The sequence below is a fragment of the Miniopterus schreibersii genome (genome assembly GCF_964146895.1).
Source record: "Miniopterus schreibersii genome assembly, chromosome: 14".
NCBI lineage: Eukaryota > Metazoa > Chordata > Mammalia > Chiroptera > Miniopteridae > Miniopterus > Miniopterus schreibersii.
Genome location: NC_138114.1, coordinates 17635980 through 17655107, shown reverse-complemented (window position 1 = coordinate 17655107; position 19128 = coordinate 17635980). Strand labels below are relative to the sequence as shown.

The 19128-nt window shown below is 35.6% G+C and overlaps 1 protein-coding gene across 2 annotated transcripts in view; it reads right to left on the bottom strand.

Annotated features, from left to right (window-relative positions):
* The window catches only part of MICU1 (mitochondrial calcium uptake 1), a 142964-nt gene that overhangs the window by 70667 nt on the left and 53169 nt on the right, over positions 1-19128 (bottom strand). For both annotated transcript variants that reach the window (XM_081158566.1, XM_081158567.1), the window contains one exon: positions 6176-6290. In XM_081158566.1, coding sequence (XP_081014692.1) covers positions 6176-6290 — 115 coding nt within the window. The remainder of the gene's footprint in view (positions 1-6175; positions 6291-19128) is intronic.

Sequence of the window (19128 nt, the reverse complement as noted above, 5' to 3'; positions counted from 1 at the left end):
AGTGACAGCTTATGCCAAGATACAACTTACTGCATAGATACTTAGAATTAGCCGCTTTAACACAGAGCTTGGATATTTGTTATTTAATCTACACTAAATTAAAGGACCCTCTTTACATGTTACTAGGTTTGGCATTCACCCAAAATCTATTTGGTTTTTCAGTTTAGTGTTCAAATAGAAAAATTCGGCTATTGTAATAATTTTCTATCTCTCATGATCACCATGTATATATACATAGAGAATACTACTCTAAAACTGTTTTAAATAATAGGCAGGAGGCAAAGGGTATTTGGAGCAATATAAAATTTTAGTATGTATACTAAAATAACTATTCAGAAAAATTCTTGGGTATTTATTTAGCAAACAAATATACATGGAATACTTATGTGCCAGATACTGCGCTGGGTATCTTCTCTAGAAGGGGCAGTGATTAGGCAAACCATTCCATCAAAAACCACTGTTTTTTGCCTTGATGTCCTTTTAGCAACCTCAAATTCCCTAGCACAACACATAAGAATTTTCTAAAGTTGTTCCAGGAACAGGTAAACAACACATTATGAAGCCTAAGCATAACCAAACATTAGCAAAAATAATACAAATCAATAAATGATATGTGGCATTCTAGAAAAATCTTGATGACGCTTCTCTGTACCAAGTTATGCGGAAATATCTCTGACTTCTATTTTAAGATTTAAGAACATCAGCTAATGTTGCAGTTGGTTAGTGCTAAGAATTAAGCCATTAATAACCATGTTTCTGTATTCTCACTCAAATCAGAGACTATATATTAATAGTTTCTTGATCTTGCCTAGAATAAATCTGAATTTATTTTATTAATGAGTACTTATTTAGTAAATACTTAGTATTCTGTTTGATACAGGTGCTATGGCCAATGTTGAAAATTCTTCAAGTTATTCCATCAAACTTGATCAGAGAGATCAAGAAACTGGGGTATAAAGCAATATAACTTCTGACTTAAAAATAAGGGGTGGATATGAATATATGAATTCTGAATAATAAGAAACCAAGCTTTTTTTTTTTTAAATCTTCACCTGAGGATATTTTTTCCATTGCTTTTTCAGAGAGAGTGGAAGGGAAAGAGAGAAACATCGAGGTGAGCTTGTTTGAAAATATATTAATTTAAAAACACATTTCTTTCATTCCACTGGCTGCAGATTGAAGACATCAAAGCTACAAGGAGCCCTGGCTGGTTTGCTAAGTGGTTAGAGCGTCGGCCCTCAGACTGAAGGACACGCACCTCGGCTGCAGGCTCGATCCCCGGCCCCAGTTGAGGCGCGTGCAGGAGCAGCCAATCAATGTGTCTCTCTCACATCATGTTTCTCTCTCTCCCTCTCTCTCTCTGAACAACAATGGAAAAAATATCCTCGGGTGAGGATTAAAAAAAAAAAGCTACAAGGACTGTTCTCAATTTGGGATATAAGGAGCAAAATCAAGTCTTATGTTTGCTAAAATTCCTTCTGGAGAAAATTGAAAAAAAGTTATATTCTTGCTTTGTTCCCTTGCCACAATATTTTACATACACCAGATATGTTAGTAGTGCCTATCATTACAAACCTGTGATCACTGTCATGCAGTTTACATTCTAGGTAGTAAACACAGTCAATCAATCAATGATGCAGAATGTTAAACAGTATAATTGCCAAGGAGAAAAAACAAAGCAGGAAAGGGCTTTAGGAGGTATGTATGTATAAGTGTGTGTGTGTGTGTGTGTGTGTGTGTGTGCGTGTGTTTAAAACTTTAGGTTCAAAGAAGGCTCCAGTTATCCAGAGCACACAGAGAAGAGTGACCTGATATGCCACTCACTGCTTATTTATTTTAAGCATAAGATAGCGATGCCAAGTTGATTGTTTTTCTTGGTGTATGTCCAAGAAACTTTTGTTTAACTAAAAATCAAACTTCTAAAAAGTGTAAATGAGAAGAATTAACTCTTTTTAATGGGGGTAATTATGTTACATAATATGTTTTAGAAAAGCAGCTTTGTTAATTTTATTTTTTGGAGAGGTAATTATAAATCAAGAAAGAAATTTAAAGATATACTATATGCAGTTGTCAAATTTTACTTTAGACAACATAGTATAGTTTTGAAAGTACTATGAGTTTCCAAATGTCAATCCATTTGGGCAGAGTGTTCACATTCTTCAATACGATGGCAATTTCTTGAACATTGAGTCCATTAACTTTGGAAAAAACAGCTAATCAGAAATATGACAGTCCTGCCCTGGCTGGTGTGGCTCAGTTGTTGGAGTGCCATCCTGTACACCAAAAGGTGGCAGGTTCGATTCCTGGTCAGGGCACATACCCAGGTTATGGGTTTGATCCCCAGACGGGTGTGTGAGGGAGGCAACTGGTCAATGTTTCTTTCTCACATCAATGTTTCTCTCTCTCTCCACCATGGTAACAGATTATTGAATACATCAATGCACCTTCCCTAGTCCCAAGTCACTCCTTAATAAAGCTTTAGGTGTTTAAATAATTGCATTCTCTCTTGCAGGATGACCTGGAAACCATTTAGTGCATCTAGACTGTAACGATCCCTTGTTATCCACAAGGAAGTTGAGCCACTGAGGGCTTCATTTCCTACCGTCCTAGCAGCAATTTGGACATGGGAAAGAATTGATCTCCATGCAGTTTTGGTGGCACATCCTCCCCCCCCGCAGGACTTGTTAGAGAAAGTGGACAATGCAGTTCACAATATTCAGTGTGCCCATTATCTACAGAAGAGTTAATGCCTCGCCTCTCCACAGTCCAGCCTTAGACAAAGAAGAGGCACTATGCTAAGTTATGGCTAATGAGTGATGAAAATGTGACCACAGCAGTAAAACCAAGCAATAGGAGCCTGGATGCTGTGGTCGGTCTGGGTTCAAACCCTGCATCACCTAACTGTGGGACTCAGGGCAAGTTCTTTATCTGTAGAAACCTCTGTATGTCCCAATTTCCTCATCTGTAAAATGAAGGCAACAATAGTATAAACATTCTGGGGTTGATGTGAGGAAAATATATGTGTGCTTCGAGTCCCCAAAGGAGAGGAAGGAAAAGCAAAGAAGTATTTGAAGACATAATGGCTGAAATTTTTACAAATTAGATGGAAATTATAAACCAAACCAATGGATTCCAAAAGTTCAAATAACTTCAAGACAAGAAACATGAAGAACACGACAAGGCACATAGTAAAAAACAAAACAAAAAAACCCCCAACCTGCCAAAAACTACATCAGTTGTTTTCTACAAGGGATCATTCCTCCTACCTCCACCCCCTGGGGCTCATTTGGCAAATCCTGAAGACATTTTGGTTGTCACACCTGGGAGAAGGGAGAGGGTGTGCTACTGGCATCTAGTGGGGACAGGTCAGGAATGTTGCTCAACATGCTACAATATACACGACAGTTCTCACAACAATGAATCATCCTGCCCAAAACATCAACGGTGCTAACGTTGAGAAACACTAAAGGCATATAACTAAAATGCTTAAAACTGGTGATAAAAGAAAATCTTAAAATCATATCCTTATTATATTTTCTCATCCCTGACAAAAACAGAAAGTACACGACATCATAATACTCAGCACTTTTTATAAGTCACTCACCATGTTTAAGCCAGGAGCTAAAAACCAGAAAGTAAGGTGTCCAAAACTCAAGGTCAATGTGACTTTTTTTTTTTTTAATCAGCTTTTAAATATTGAATTAAGGGAGATACAAAACGTACCAGGTTTTCTAAAGGTTCTGCTTTGTGATCCTTCTGACACTTTAGAACGATATAAAGGTAATAGAACTAAGCAGTGGATACAAGTTAAAATCTCATTTCAGCACAACAAACCTTTACAAGGACTAGTTCCGTAGCACGTATTACACATCAAGTTCTCCAAGTTAGTCTCTTCATTTAATGTAGTATGCTTTCTACCACATCACGTCTATTTAATGTAAATTCTGTCTTAAGTCACAAAAAATGTTTTAAAAATCCCCACCAATTCTGCTAGGTTTTTTTTAATCCTCACCTGAGGACATACTTTTATTGATTTTAGAAAGAGAGGAAGGGAGAGGGAGGGACAGTGAAACGTCGATGTGAGAGTGAAAAATTGATTGAATTGAGCCCGAAACCTGGGTATGTGCCCTGACCAGGAATTGAACCTTTGACCTTTTGGTGTATGAGACAATGCTCCAACCAATTGAGCTACACCACCCAGGGCTCTGCTAGGTTTTTTTAATGACAAGATTTATAAATCTTTTAAAGCCGTGATACATTTACACAATGGAACATTGCTCAGCCATAAAGAAGGAAATCTTACCCTTTGCAACAGCAGGGATGGACCTGGAGAGCATTATGCTAAGTGAAAAAAAGCCAGTCAGAGAAAGGCAAGTACCACATGATTTCACTCATATGTGGAATCTAATGAACAAAATGAACTAATAAGCAAAACAGAGACAGATTCATAGATAGCTGTTCAGGGAGGGGTTTGGGGGGAGTTGGAGGGATTGAACAAAAAAGAAAAAAAGAGAGAAAATACTCATGGACACAAACAACAGGGTGGTGATTGCCTGGGGGAGGGGTGTCGGGAGGTGGAGGAGGGTACAGGGGGGATAAATGGTTATGGAAGGAGACTTGACTTGGGGTGAACACACAATACAGTGCACAGATGATGTGTTATAGAATTGTGCATCTGAAACCTGTATAATTTTGTTAACCAGTGTCATCCCAATAAATTCAATAAAAAAGGAATAAAATAAAAATAGATATAAAATAACATGTTGTGACAGGATATCAAGAATAACCTCCACCATCGCAAAAATGAAAAAAAAATTCAGACAGATTGCATACATACTAAATACTATGCACTGAACTAGGTACTATTTATATTCATGATCTCATAATCCTCAAATAAATAATTTGGGTTTGGTATTACTGCCTTCTTCATTTTACAGACAAAACAGATGAACAAGTTCACTGACTTGCCCCCAAATCACAAAGCTAAGAAGTGGTGAAGCCAGGATCTGAACTGAAGCCTGCTTTGAAAACCCATGCCCTTAAAATAATAACTAACACTACGCAATTTAAGAGCATGTGTGTGCTTTTAATTAGTTTACTATTTTGGGTCTTCGTAACAAATCAATGTACATTTACACCGCTAGAGCCCTGGTCTCCCACATGAATTCATTTGGACACTTTGGTACCCCACAGGCAGGTGTGGTGAGGCATCCTAGCCTGCATTCCTTCACTTTCCTGTCAATCGGAGGGAAGAAGGGTGAAAATGGTCACAGCCATGACTTTAGTCATATACACCATTTATTAAAAACTGTCTTATAGTTTTATCTTTATAGATGACGAGCTTAGAAGAGATGGTTATTTTTGTTTGATATGTCCCAGAGGCAAAAAACTGGGGATCATCTCTTTCAAACACACAAACCAGATCTCTTTGGTTCTATTTAGGTTTGTTTGTTTGTTTGTTTCAACACCGGCTTAATATGAACATTGGGAAATAATTTCAATTTTAGGCAGATTTTATTAGAGTGTGCATAGAGTTCTAGAAATATACATTTTGTTTTGTTTTTCTCAATAGTTAAAAAAAATCACACTAAAGGGGTATAAAATTAAGAAATACTTAGATTAGCATACTAATCAACAAAATTGTTTAGCTTAAAAAAAAATCAGAAATTCATCCGTGCTCTAAATGAGTCAAATTTGAGTTTTGTGTCTTACATAGTAATCCTCCAAGATTCAAAAATGAATATTAAACACAATTAGAACAACTGAACCAATTTTCATCTTTAGTGGGAGAAATAATAGATCAATATATGTTTTACTGGGGAAGCTGAAACATTAACGAAGGCTATTCAGGAGCAGGCAATACATAATTTATCTCAACAGAATAGAACTTCAGATAGTTAAAGGTAGATGTAGCTTCATAGTTGCCTTTTTTTTTTTTAAACTTTACCTGGATATGTTCATTTTCTTCTTTCTCAAGTGGTTCTATACATGAGTTATAGAGAATTCAAGATAAATGAAATTTTATGTAACATAACCAATTAACTCTATGAACATGCCTTGCTTCCTCCTCCAATCAACTTAACTCCTTTTATAGTCCTGTATACTCCCCATAAACAAACAGGAAAAAAAAAAAAAGCAAAAAAGAAAAGAAAAAGAAAGATAAGTTTATACTTACTAGAAAGAACAGTTGTAAGGAAAATGTAGTCTGAAAAGGATATGAGTCCACATTCTCCAAGGGTGTAAAATATACTGCCTTCATCAGCAAACTTTTCTCGTTCCTGGGCAATTTTCTATTAAATATATGGGTCCCACCAAAAGATAAAAAGAAAATACAGCTGAATGAGAACATAAATAGTTAAAGACGGATCACCATTTATCTGACAGCTTTATGGTATTTATCACAAGCATTTCTCTGATGGCCATTCCAAATTAATGGATCCTTTACAGTTTTCAAGATGATTAATATTATAAGAAAAAAAATACAATTTTGTTTCAACACTGGCTTAATATGAACAATGGAAAATAATTTCAATTTTATTAACTCCTTCCATTTAACATATACAGACCTGATTCAGGGCTAGTTTTGTTTCTTAGTTTTTAAAACAATCTATCTTCTTCTACAGAAGTATATAAGGTAGAAAAAAATAAAAACAAACAAATAAATTAAAATGAAGTCGGTTCCAATTGACCAAGAAAACTATACTACTAGTGATTAGAAACGAAGGGGTAAACCACTATTTCCAAGGCCCACACAAATGCTCAGAAAACTAATTTCTGAAATACTAATTTTAATTTTTCCTTATGATCCCCAACAATCTCAGTTTTGGAATGTAAACGAGCTTGCAGAGCAAACAGCGTCTCTAAAATATAATGACCAATCAGACACGCACACCAAGCTTCAGACATGGTTTTATTTCATTATATTTACTGTTATCTTGGTGGATGCTCCTAAATTTCAGTTATTTGATGAAGCTCTCCTAAAACTCAGCTGTTACTCTAAGTATAAACTCCTTTTCTTTAATCTATACAGTTCCCAAAGAGAGTTAAATCATCAGCTTCAGTGATGGTGAGTGGCAAGTGGTCTCTTCCTGGGTGTTTAAGCAAACCTACCCTGTTTTCTGAATTCCTAGCCGAATTATAAACATAGTGGTGACATTGAAGATATTTTCAAAAACTGAAAAGGATCCACCAAAGTGTTAGAATCGTAAGTTCTGGGCCAACCAAAGATATTCAAGGAATTATTCTGGGTACCAAAAAAAGAAATATGAGGTTTCAAGAACCCAAAGCAACAAAGCACGATCGAAGTAATAATGTCATGCAAGCGCAAAATAATAGGCAGCCCTGCAAACATAACCCGGGGGAAATATCACGGAAGCTAAACCGACAAGCACCACACCGGCATCCAGGACACTCTCCCATAGGTTACCTCTGTCTAGTGAAGATCCCATCATACACCACAAAGGAAAGAAAACCAGTTAACCAACGGAAAACACAAGTACCAAGTGAATTACCATGATCTTCTTGGCAACCCCCCCGACAGCCTTTACTGAATATTTGTTTGCTCATATGAAACAGTAACCACGGAGAGGTCAAAACCCACAGCTGAATGTCAACAAGCGGTACCAGGTTTTGATGGCAGATCCTACTTAGGAAAGGGCTTCTCTTGACAGCATTAAGAGATTACTTCGTTGAGCCAACAAAAAAGATGAACACAGAGCCTGATAAGTTCAAATTAAGATTAGATCTCATACCACACTGGATCTTCTACAAAGAGATTAAACACAAATTTCAGGTAAAAAAACACAGTTGGATGAAAACAGGAGCGGCAAAGCCTTTCACTGGGAAGGAAGTATTTTAATTTCTCAAAATAAAAGAAGCAAATAGTTACATTTTTTTACAATATCCAAGATAAGGCAAAAGTAAAGCATGTGAATAAAAAAAAATATGCAAAACGAGAATCGGTTTCCAAAGGTATACCATTACTAGCCAGAACAATAAATGGGTACAGAAGCTGAGTACTTCATATTAATTATGTAATAATCTTAAGGAGAGAAAGCTATAAGTAAATAAAAATAAATAACATACTGGGATCCAGAAGGTGAGAAACAGACAAAAATCTAAGGACAGAGGCAGCTAAGCCAAAGAAGCATATCTAACATTATTTTTCAAATAATCATCTGGACAATGCTACTTAGAAGACAACAAAAAGACAAATCTAGTTTCATCAGTAACTTTTAATTTTTATATAATTTCAACTCAGGAAAGTGGAAAGATCCATGTAGGAACTCTTGTATGCTTTTTATTCAGATTCCCCCATAGCTTACCCATTACCCTATTTGTTTTATCACTTTATACAGATATACATTTTCTTTTGCACTATTTTGAAAGTAGAAGATATTTTACATTTTACACTTAAATGCTTCAGTATATATTTCCTACAAAGACATTCTCTTACATATCACAGTATAAATTTAATAAAACCAGGATAGTTAATATTAATACATACTATTATATAATCCACAGTCTACTTTCAAACTTAGTCACCTCTCCCAGTAATTTCCTTTATGGCTATTTCCCCCCCAGTCCAGGATGTAATACACAATCATAAATGGCATTTAGTTGTCATGGATCTTTAATATCCATTAATCCAGAACAGCTTTCTTTTCCTTTCTTTCTTTTTTCCTTTGGAGGTTTATTTTTGATTGTGATAAAATTTACCATTGTAACTGTACAAGATGGTGTGGCTTCTTTCAAATAACATCATATTTTGAAGGTTCATCCATATTGTAGCATCAGTCAGTATTCCTTTTTATTGCCAAATGATATTCCATTGTACATGTACCACATCTGTTTACGCATTCATCCAGCGAAGGATATTTGGGGTGTTTCTACCTAGAGCTACAATGCACATTCATGTTTGACTCTCTGCTTTCAGTTATTTTGGGTTTGTAACTTAGAAATGAGCCGTGCACTCTCAGACGGGCTAGATGACTGAAGTCCCAGCCAACATTCCACTGCAGCCTCATGAAGAAGCCTGAGCCAGAACCATCTCACCAAATTCCCCCCAAATTCCTATTCACAGAACACGCAAGAGACAAGAAATGATTATTGCTTTGGATTTGTTACTCAGCAATAAGCCACTAAGCTTTGGATTTGTTACTCAGCAATAAAAAAACTAATATAGTCAAATATATTTATTAAAAATATTTCTGCTAGTTGGTGGCTTATTTCTATTTTGACTATCAAGCTTTAAATTTTCATGAAGTCAAATATATCAAGTTTTCCCTTTATGGTTTTTGCTTTCTATATGTTGGCTAATAAACTTTTGCCTATCTCCAGTCCATAAAAATATTATATTTTCTTCTAGAAGTCTTATAGTTATAGATTTTACATTTAGGTCTGTGATCCATCTCAAGTCAATCCTGTCTACAGTGACATAGAGGTAAGGTTTATTTTTTAAAGATATGGACATACAGTTGTTTCTAAATGATTTGTTAAAAATCAATTGACCATGTAGGTATGGATCTACTCTACTATGATGTTTTCTGATCTGAGTAGTCCATTTCCTTTGGAAGGTCTTTTGATTACTAGCAACGTGTATGATTGTTTTTCAAAGTATAAATAACTATGGGATTATTCAAATGGTTTTTAAAAAGGCACCTTGAGAGACTCTGCATGAGATGCATTGGGGTCATGGTTCAGGCCTAGCCACCCTCACCATTAGGACAATTACCAAGTCTGCAGAGACAATGAAGATGTCACTGAACAGACCTTCAACTGCATATTAATTGAGTTACCGTTGGAGCACATCCGTAGGGGCTATACTGTAACGACACTTGACAATGCTCACTCAGGAAGCGTCGCCTCCTCTACTGCACTAAGTGGGATATGTCCAGGTTGGCAAGCCTCAGTCCTCTAAGGCCTTAGAGAAAATACTTCTGTCTGCGAGGCTATCCCTGAGACCTCTGCTGACCTGAGTGACAGGGAGCAAGAGAGGCCCAAAGAATGCCAAAGTGCTGTACACAGGGAAAACTGAGGAAGACAGCTAGCCGGAAAGAAACAGAAGAAAGGAGGACCCTAGAAACTGAACAGGAGAGGAACAGAAAGTACTGAGCTTCGGGCAAACTGAGGAAAGAGAAAGGTGTGCACATGTTGGAGGGAAAGAACAGGGAAGGTGTGTGCTCTGCAGAAGCTCCTTAAAAATGAGGAACATGCTTAAACAGGATTTAAAGATGAGCCATACTCTGCAACGTGCCCGGCGCAGTCCGACCTTCTAACTCGCTAGAGGAAAGGTCTGTATGCTCTTTCACGCTTTTGGAGTTGGGGTAAAGGAGAGAGAGCAGTTACGTGGATGCTTTCCAAGGTACCCGTTTGCCAAAGAGTGGCTCAGGTAGATTTAGATTTAAACAGGGGTGGGCAAGAGTAGGTTACTGCTAATAAAAATAATACAATAATAAATAAAGAATAATGTAAAAATAAACTCTGTGATATGCATATTCACAACTGTAAACCTAATTTTACTAACTCTAAGAATTTATAAGTGAGCTGCAGAGTATCCAAAACTCCAAAGACAATGTTTAACAAAACTCATGACATATTAATTACAAACACCAAAACTGTCATAAAACCATCAAATTTGACCCCTCAAATTATTTAAAGCTAGGGGGAATATGACAAATAAATATGTCAATACTTGGGAGGAAATGGGTTACTAGAAGACCAATTTTTAGACTATTTTGTGTTATATGGCTACTTCTTAGCTGGTCTTTTAAAACCAAAGGCCTGGCCATACCAAAAATTATACCCTCAGATCAACTAGCCATGACACACAGGGAATCTGTAAAAATTTTGATATTTGAGTTTGATAATGAATAATTTTTTTAAAGTTCCAAAGTATGATAAAAATGGAAAATCAAGATTCAAGTTAGGAAAAGTAGGGGGAAGGTTTTGGGTTTTTCTTACTCCCAAGTCTCATCAATGTTTAATTTTGCAAATTGAGAATGTGAAGTAAAATGTTCTTTTGCTTAATCTTTTGGATAATGTTTGACCTTTAAGTCCTTTTTCCCTAAGCCTACCATCTACGCACTTCAGAGGACATATGGAAGCACTGTCCGAGGAGCACAATATTCCGGAACAGATTGGTAATAATGCTCATTTTCTGTCTCAGAGGTGGTTATTTTGTTTTGTTAATAATGAACACTTATTTTAATATGCATTATTACTAGGAACACCTATCATAAGGATTAGTTTTTAATTCAATATACATAGTAAATTCAATATAAACAAATACAATAGACAAACTAAAAGGAAGAAATTTCTGTACATAAAAGTAAAAAGAAAGACATTCCAATTCTATGGTAAGGGCATGTAATGTGACATTAAATAATATATTAAGATACCAGTTCAGTAAAAAAAAAAAATAGTAAGGGTCTATGAGAAACTTGTTTCATAATAAAGTTCCTGAGGTAAGATTCAAACAATATGCCAGTGGAGATGCTGAAAATCAAACAGAACTGGGTATTTTAAAAAGAGACTGTAATTAAAAATAACTTAAAGAGGTATCTTTTTTAATGCACCTTAGAAGTTACATATCAAACTCTGCTTGTCACTCGAATCTCTGAAATTAAGGCTGTGAAAGCAGAATGCAGGCTAACTGATCGGAATACTATTTCTGTTCAATTTGCTGACAAATGTCACCCCTCTTGGAGGACAACATTATGCAAAACAGTTGGGAGCAGTGTGCTCGCTGCCTTAAATAAACTGAAGTTAAGCTATTTTACTATTCATTTAGTAATTTGATCTTATTTGTTTAGTCTTTAATTTAGTCTTTGATTTTATTTGTTTCAAAATTTAAAACATAGCTATAGGCTTAATATCACTAAAACATTCAAATTATTGACCTCAAGAAAAGGCAGACGAATAAATAAGCTCATAGGGGTGCTGGTATTGATCTTAACTGCACCATATTCTGAATCTTTTTATTTTTTAGATAAGCAGAAGGACAAGAGTAAACTTAGAGCAAATCATACCCTATACGTACGTGTGTGACTGCTCCACTTCTCAGTGAGTCTATACCCGGGACGGTTTCACCAGGATGATTTGCTGCGAAAGCACCCACACTTGGGTTCTGACCAATCACATAAACTTGTAAGACACCTGGCTAAAGTTGCAGATGCCACCAGGAGCTCTGGGACTGGGATTTACAGATCCGATTCACACTCCTTACTACTCACCGTGCTCAAACAGTGAATCCTGTTACAAGGTTATCAAAACAGAGGCAATAATTTTGTCTTGTAGGATTGGACCAGATGAAGCCACAGAGAAAAGTCATATCTGGGAGCTTAATCTCATTATTTATTCTACACAAGACCCACTTTTCAAGTTCTACAGTTCAAAATAAAGTTTTTCTATCAAATAGAAGTCGATGGGTTATGACAGTAAAACAGGTGTTACCATATAATCTAGAACCTCAAAACCTCCCTGGTATAGAGAAAATCTAATAAAGAACACCCCTCTACTATTTAAATTATGAGGTCATTCTTTATGAGACTGAAATAATCAGATTGCTTCAATATTAGCATTTCTCTATATTGCTGAAATACATTTCAAAGTCTGTCTAAATCCCCCAAGAAATAGTTGAAGTTGTACTTCAAAGACAAATTAATGATAATATGCTTCTTCCAGAATATACAACTTTGGCATATCATTTCCAAATAATAAACAGCATTTCTACCTAAGGTTGGGGTTGGGGCAGGGAGGGCTAGAGTATTAAACAGAAAGAGAAAATCCAGCAGTTTTCCCATGCAATTAATGCTCATACATCATTTACTTGGTACATAGATGCCAAAGCCTTACTGAGACATCGATCTTAAACAATCACACTATTCCAAATCGAAAATGCTGCACAGTTAAAATGGGTCATTCTTCTTCCCCCTCACATACGTGAATTTGCAGGGAGGTAAAATTTGGGGATATGTCATATAAAAGTTGAAGTGAGATATTTCTAATTTGGAGTAGTTGATAATTTCTTCTCCTGACTCAGTTTCCAATCTTTTCAGAGGTAATATTGCTTTAGCGACAAACATAAGTTACTGTGCAACAAAGGGTGGAAGGTGAATGCTTAAGATACTGTAAACTTGACTCTGCCAGAAAGCCATTCTCTTTTCAGTCCCAATTCTAACCACTCTAATAGCTCTGAGAACTATTCCAAATACCTAGAACGCAAATGTCTATTTCATTAACTACGTGGCTATAGAGAAAATGGATACAAATGAAGATGCTTTAAAAAAAAAACAGTGGCAGAGGATTTGATTAAAGAAATGATAAAAATTCAAAAGTCTACTGGTACAGCATTAACTTCAAGGAAACGATACTTTATTGAAGTGATTTATTTCAGTTCTCAGTATCTGATAAGGTATTAAAACCCTAGAAGGGAAGAATCAGCAGTTCTACCACATGAAGCCTGCACACTTGCTTCAAAGTGTGCATATTCTTTCTCTGGGTGACAGAATTGATATTTTACCATTATTGATTACCTGCTACCTAAATCTAAAAATTAACTTGAACTTTGGCCACTCAAATCAGTCAGTGCTGAACTGTCCTGAACTCAGCAGCAGCCTTGGTTTTAGTCCCATGGTTTATAAAAGGCTTCCCTGTCACTTCATGAAAAACAACCTCAGTACCAATTTTGAAAAATAGGCTAATATATTATTTCACCTTCTCCCGTTTGGAAAAAAGTGCACGTAAGAATAAAAATTAAAAAGTTTCATTCTGAGGACCACCACTCACATCCTTGATTTACACTGTTCTAGTAACTACTGTCCCCAGGAAGCCCTCTGGATGAAGATTTTTAAATCATTTTGAAATCAAACATTTAAAGGTAACCCTTGAACACCACTGACCATTAAGACATACCAAGAATTTAAAAATTATAGTTTGCATTTCTATGCCAGGCACTGTGCTAAGCACTTGCATGATCTCTCTCAGTCCTCACTGCAATTCTGTGAGCTATGTGACACTACTATCAGCACTTTATAGATGAGAAAACGGAGGTTTAGAGAAGTTAAATAAGTAGCCCAAGGTGACAATGTTATAAAGTGACAGGCCAGGTCATGGTCTGACTGCAGAACCCATGCCATGAACCATAGTGTATCCAATGTACAGAAATAAATCAGGTATCTACATTGTTTGCAATTTCTGAAATTGTTAATGGGGACTGAATATTTTTGGAGCAAAACGCAGTTTGCTATTGTAAAATATTAACCTTGGGGCTTAGCTTGTATCAGGCTTGGTTATCTTGAAGAGAAAGTCTAGCTAATGATGCAGGCACACATCATGTTTTTACGCCCTGACTTGTTCAAATGTATATTATAATCATTTTCAAAATGAGTATCAGCTTAAGAATGTAATGGCTCTTTATACTCTTAATTAACAAATCTTAATCTGTATAGGAGAAGCTTTTTATTTAAATTTAAAACTTTTAAAAATGCATCACAGCAAAGACAAATATACAAAGCAAGAACTCTCCTCACACATTCTCTGCAACCAAAGCACATCAGTAGATGTTTAGGCTGAGAACCCATTTTTACCAGAATAGGAGAAATGAATTGCTCTGAGTAGCTTTCACAGAACTTTATTTGTGTAACCTTAAAACATGCTAGAGTGTTTCTGCTAAAATAAGAAAAAGTAGTCAGTTTGGAACCAAGTCCTCTCATGACAAAGTGAATTTCAAATCTTGTTTCATGACAAATAGCTAAACATGAAGGTGTTAGAAATGTAATGGTTAGTTATGTTCATGCTTTCAAATCAACAATGATAAGTCAGATGGGTTCAGTTAACCCCAAATTCAAACACAACAGAGTATAAAATTAAAATGTAATTAAAAACATCGTAAAAGAAGTCTGAATATTTGGGACAACCAAGTAAATTATACCCTTCTTGGGAGCTCTTAATGATTATATTTTTTCTTTTTTCAACCTCAATAACCAAACACAGGGGTTAAACAACAGATTTTAAGTTAGTGGTGGAACTCAGAGACTGGAAAGAGACATTATGCATACTCCTTGCAGCAATACAGTTAAGTATTTGACACCATTCATAAGCTGCATCAGAAGATGACTATGCTAACAGAAAAACCAAATGAATCCAGCCTCCCCACAGGCAATAGGAACTTATCATGCAAAGGACGAATCCCTGTAAGGAAGCAAGCAAGAAAGCCCTCTTCATACCAGTGTCACCAAAATGAGTGATATCGATAGGACCCAACAGAAATAAACAATTCCCCCCACTACCTATTCTAAGTAAAAGAGTTCATTATTTTTAATACATAAAGCTTATTAATAAAAGATCCTTAAGAATACAGTAAAACTTGATTTTGAGTCCTTGATCAAAGAATATTATTTTCAATAGTCAAAGTTTAAAGATGACTGGTGCTCTTTTGTCAACTATCATGAATGACTACTTAATGCTGCAGATTCCAGAGACTTCCAAACTTACCAATTCCTACCTCTTTTCTCTTCTCACTTTCTAGGAGGGACACCTATCTGAAGCAAGTCATTTTTAACCTTAAACCCTTAAACCATACAATTATCAAGTTTTTAGCTGCTCCTACAAACTGTTCTGCTGAATTAGAGAAGAGAAAGTCACTTTCCTGAATCACAAGTGTTAACATTTCATCTGATTTACGCTCCTTAGCACTATGGTTGGGCTACAGCTATTCTAAAGTAGAATCTCTGGGGTTAGAAACATTGATAATGGGGTTATCAACAAATTATCTTCACATAATTATTTAAGTATTTGCTGGTTTGTTTCACAATGCAGTTAAAGGCAAAGATAAGACAATCTATGCACTAATAATATGGAGATTGGTTTGGTGTTTGGTAATGAAACTACTAAAAATATATCCCATTTTAAGAACAAGGAAGCACATAAAAAATGTTCTATAAAAATAAAGAGCACCCTGTGATCATCATTAATTATATCATTAATTATTTTAAACCAAAAGATGTTCCAATTCAGTTTAGTTTATATTTTTATTAAGAAATGCAAGAGTAATGTTTTTAAAAAATGAAATTTTAATAATTTATAAGCTATAATTAAAGAGTCTTCAAAGATCAATTTAAAAAGTACTTCTTATGCAAGTACCTGAAATTCTCTTCTGTAAGTCCACAATCTATATATTCTTTTTTCATGGTTTTCTCCATATATTTGCTAGCTTTTCTAAGTTAAAGTTGTTGATTATCTCAAAAATGATGTTTTCCTAAATGTTCTGCTTCCTCTTAAACCATTTTGAGTAAAGTGCAACTAAGCAACTGCTTCTCTGTATTTATTACGTAAGAAATTTCAAAAGAAAAAAAACACTTAATTTTTCACTTGAAGTTACTATTGAAGTTCAATTAGGAACAAGGCATCCCAAGTAAGACTATTTAAATGACCCAATAAACTGAATATCCCTTATGCAATATAGTAACAGTTTGTTGAACTTTTGTGTCACATAATGTTAAAACTTCCTTTTAAAATGGATTAGCCAAATTTTCCTGTCCTGGTTTTCTTATGAGTAGGAGTTGTGAATATTCTGAATGATGTTATAGTTTTCATGGTTGTAAGTTCATACTGTGGAATGAACCTTATAAAGTTTATTACAATAAATGTAAACAATTTTATAAAGAACACAATAAATAAATAAAACCCTTCCTTTTAAATTATGCTAGGTACTATATTCTCAAGGACTTGTGCAGTGCTTGAATTATCATATTAAAGATGGAGCACATTAATTTAAAGTGACAGCAGTGAAATCATTCTCTGAAGGGAGCAGGGGAAGGACATGAGCATGCACTGAAATAAATGAACCTTTGTCCTGAAGCATTACTACGGATTTTGGAACATTAACTAAGCTAAAGCACATGCTGTCAGTACCTGCCAGAAATCCTGATCAGAAGATGAGAAAAAGGGAAAAAATGGACATTGTTTGATTATATAAGCAAACTCCCAAATTGATTATATAAATATCACAAAATATAACATATAAAGGACCAATAAAGACCTGTAATACAATCACTGAACACCTGGAAATAGAAAATGAAGACTAAATAGATATGTTTTATATATTATCTGCTAAACAATAAAGCAAAACCAAAAACCCCAGTCCCTTAATCTAACCTCCCCCAAATGAAACATACAATTGTAGAAAAACTTCATATTACTATAAAAAGAAAACACCCAAATAATTACCTGTATCTTAAAGAAAAGGGAAAGCAAACACTTCATTTTTTTCATGGGTAGTCAAAGCATTTCTTTTCCATTAGGATGTCTTACTATCACCTTATGGATATAATACATTCACGGCAAATTCATTGCTTTACCACTCATGTTAACATATAGGCAGCCAAACTCAAATGGGTTCAGAGGATTAGTAATTACTCTAAAGACGAGTTCAGGTGTCCTGCAAATTATGTTGCATTAAATAGCGTACTATTCATATGCCATCTTGGAGATGTGATGAAGCAGTTCAGGTTTGCTAATTTAGCTGAATACCACTCCAAAATATCTTCAAATATCAAATAATTTTAAAGATTTTTCTTCAATAAATAAACTTCACTGGCTGTGAAATAAAATTTAACCTGAACTTATCATACTTCTCAAACCAAGCTTAGTAGCATGATAAAAATTCCTGACTAAAAAATTATTTGCTTTTAGCAATTTATAAGTCTAAGGTTAGGTTTGATGTGACAGAGCTGAGACAAATCATTGTGAACACAGGGCAACTCAGATATGAGAAACCAAACTAGAGACCTCTCTTAGTTCACGGCCCAGCTAGTTAATCCATCCGATTGCTCATTACAGAGATAGCACAAGTAGATTTTTTATATCCGATCTAACTGGGAAGGAAAGAACCAAGAGAGTAATTATGCACAGGGTGTGCTATTCTACAGCATTTCATACAAACCAAGAAAGAAGATAGTATCTATGATAGTTAACTCCAAAGTCATGCAAAATAGCTATAATTTGTACAGCCAGGTACTTTACCTATTGTCTTGATTTTACTGAGAAGGTAAACTGACACTGAGAGAGGTTAAGTGGTCTCTCGTGAAGGTTACCCATCAAGTATGTGCCAGAGTCCATATTTGAACACAGGATGGTCTACATCCAAAGTCACACTCTTTTCATGTTGTACCATTTATTATACACTAAGAAGTTCAGCAATCCATAATGTATTTTTCATCCTCAATTCAGCATACTGTAACATCTATCAATCATTTACATATAGTTGAGACTCTCAAAAGGGAAATCAAGCATTTGTCATTTAGTGATTTTACTTTAAACTGGAAAAATAAAACACTGACGAGTGAAGATGTTAATGGGTTTTGTAAAGAAGGGCCAAATCATTACCCCTAAAATCATGTGTGACTATGAAATAATTGTGGAGAACTTTAGGCTTCAAGGAAGTGAAATACTTCATGCATTCTCTTGAAATCTGTGATAGTTTTTTTAAGGCAAGAATTTCCCTATTATAAAAGAAAGAGAACACAAGCAGAGTGGGATTAATACGGCAAATAAAAACATGGGTCAAAAAAGCAGGGAGCAAAAACAATAAAGTTCTGCCTACATATTCACAGTGATCAATACAAAAACCTGAATAAATATATCAATTCATCAAGAATTTAGACTTGACTGGTTTCAAGTCTCTGGAAGCTAAAGGAGAGAGGGACAGAAAGAGGGAGAGATGCATCTAATTAACACTTTATTATAACCAACTACATAAATTTGAGCAGAATTAAAGCAGGTCAAATAAATGTAAAGGTTTATCAAACTCTGTCCCAAGAGAATTCCTGTCCACGTCTCCTGAGACACACTTTCTTTGCTTTTCCTTTTTCCTTTAACCCTCACCCAAGGATATTTTTTCCTTTGCTTTTCAGAGAGTGGGGGGGGAGAGAGAAATATCGACGTGAAAAAGACACACCGATGGGCTGCCTCCCCGCTCTCGCGCCAACCTGGCCAGGGATGGAACCTGCAACCGAGGTACGTGCCCTTGGCCGGAACCGAACCCGGGACCCTTCAGTCCGAGGGCCGACGCTCTACCCACTGAGCCAAACCGGCTGGGCTCATTTACATTTTCTTGATTTGCAATAC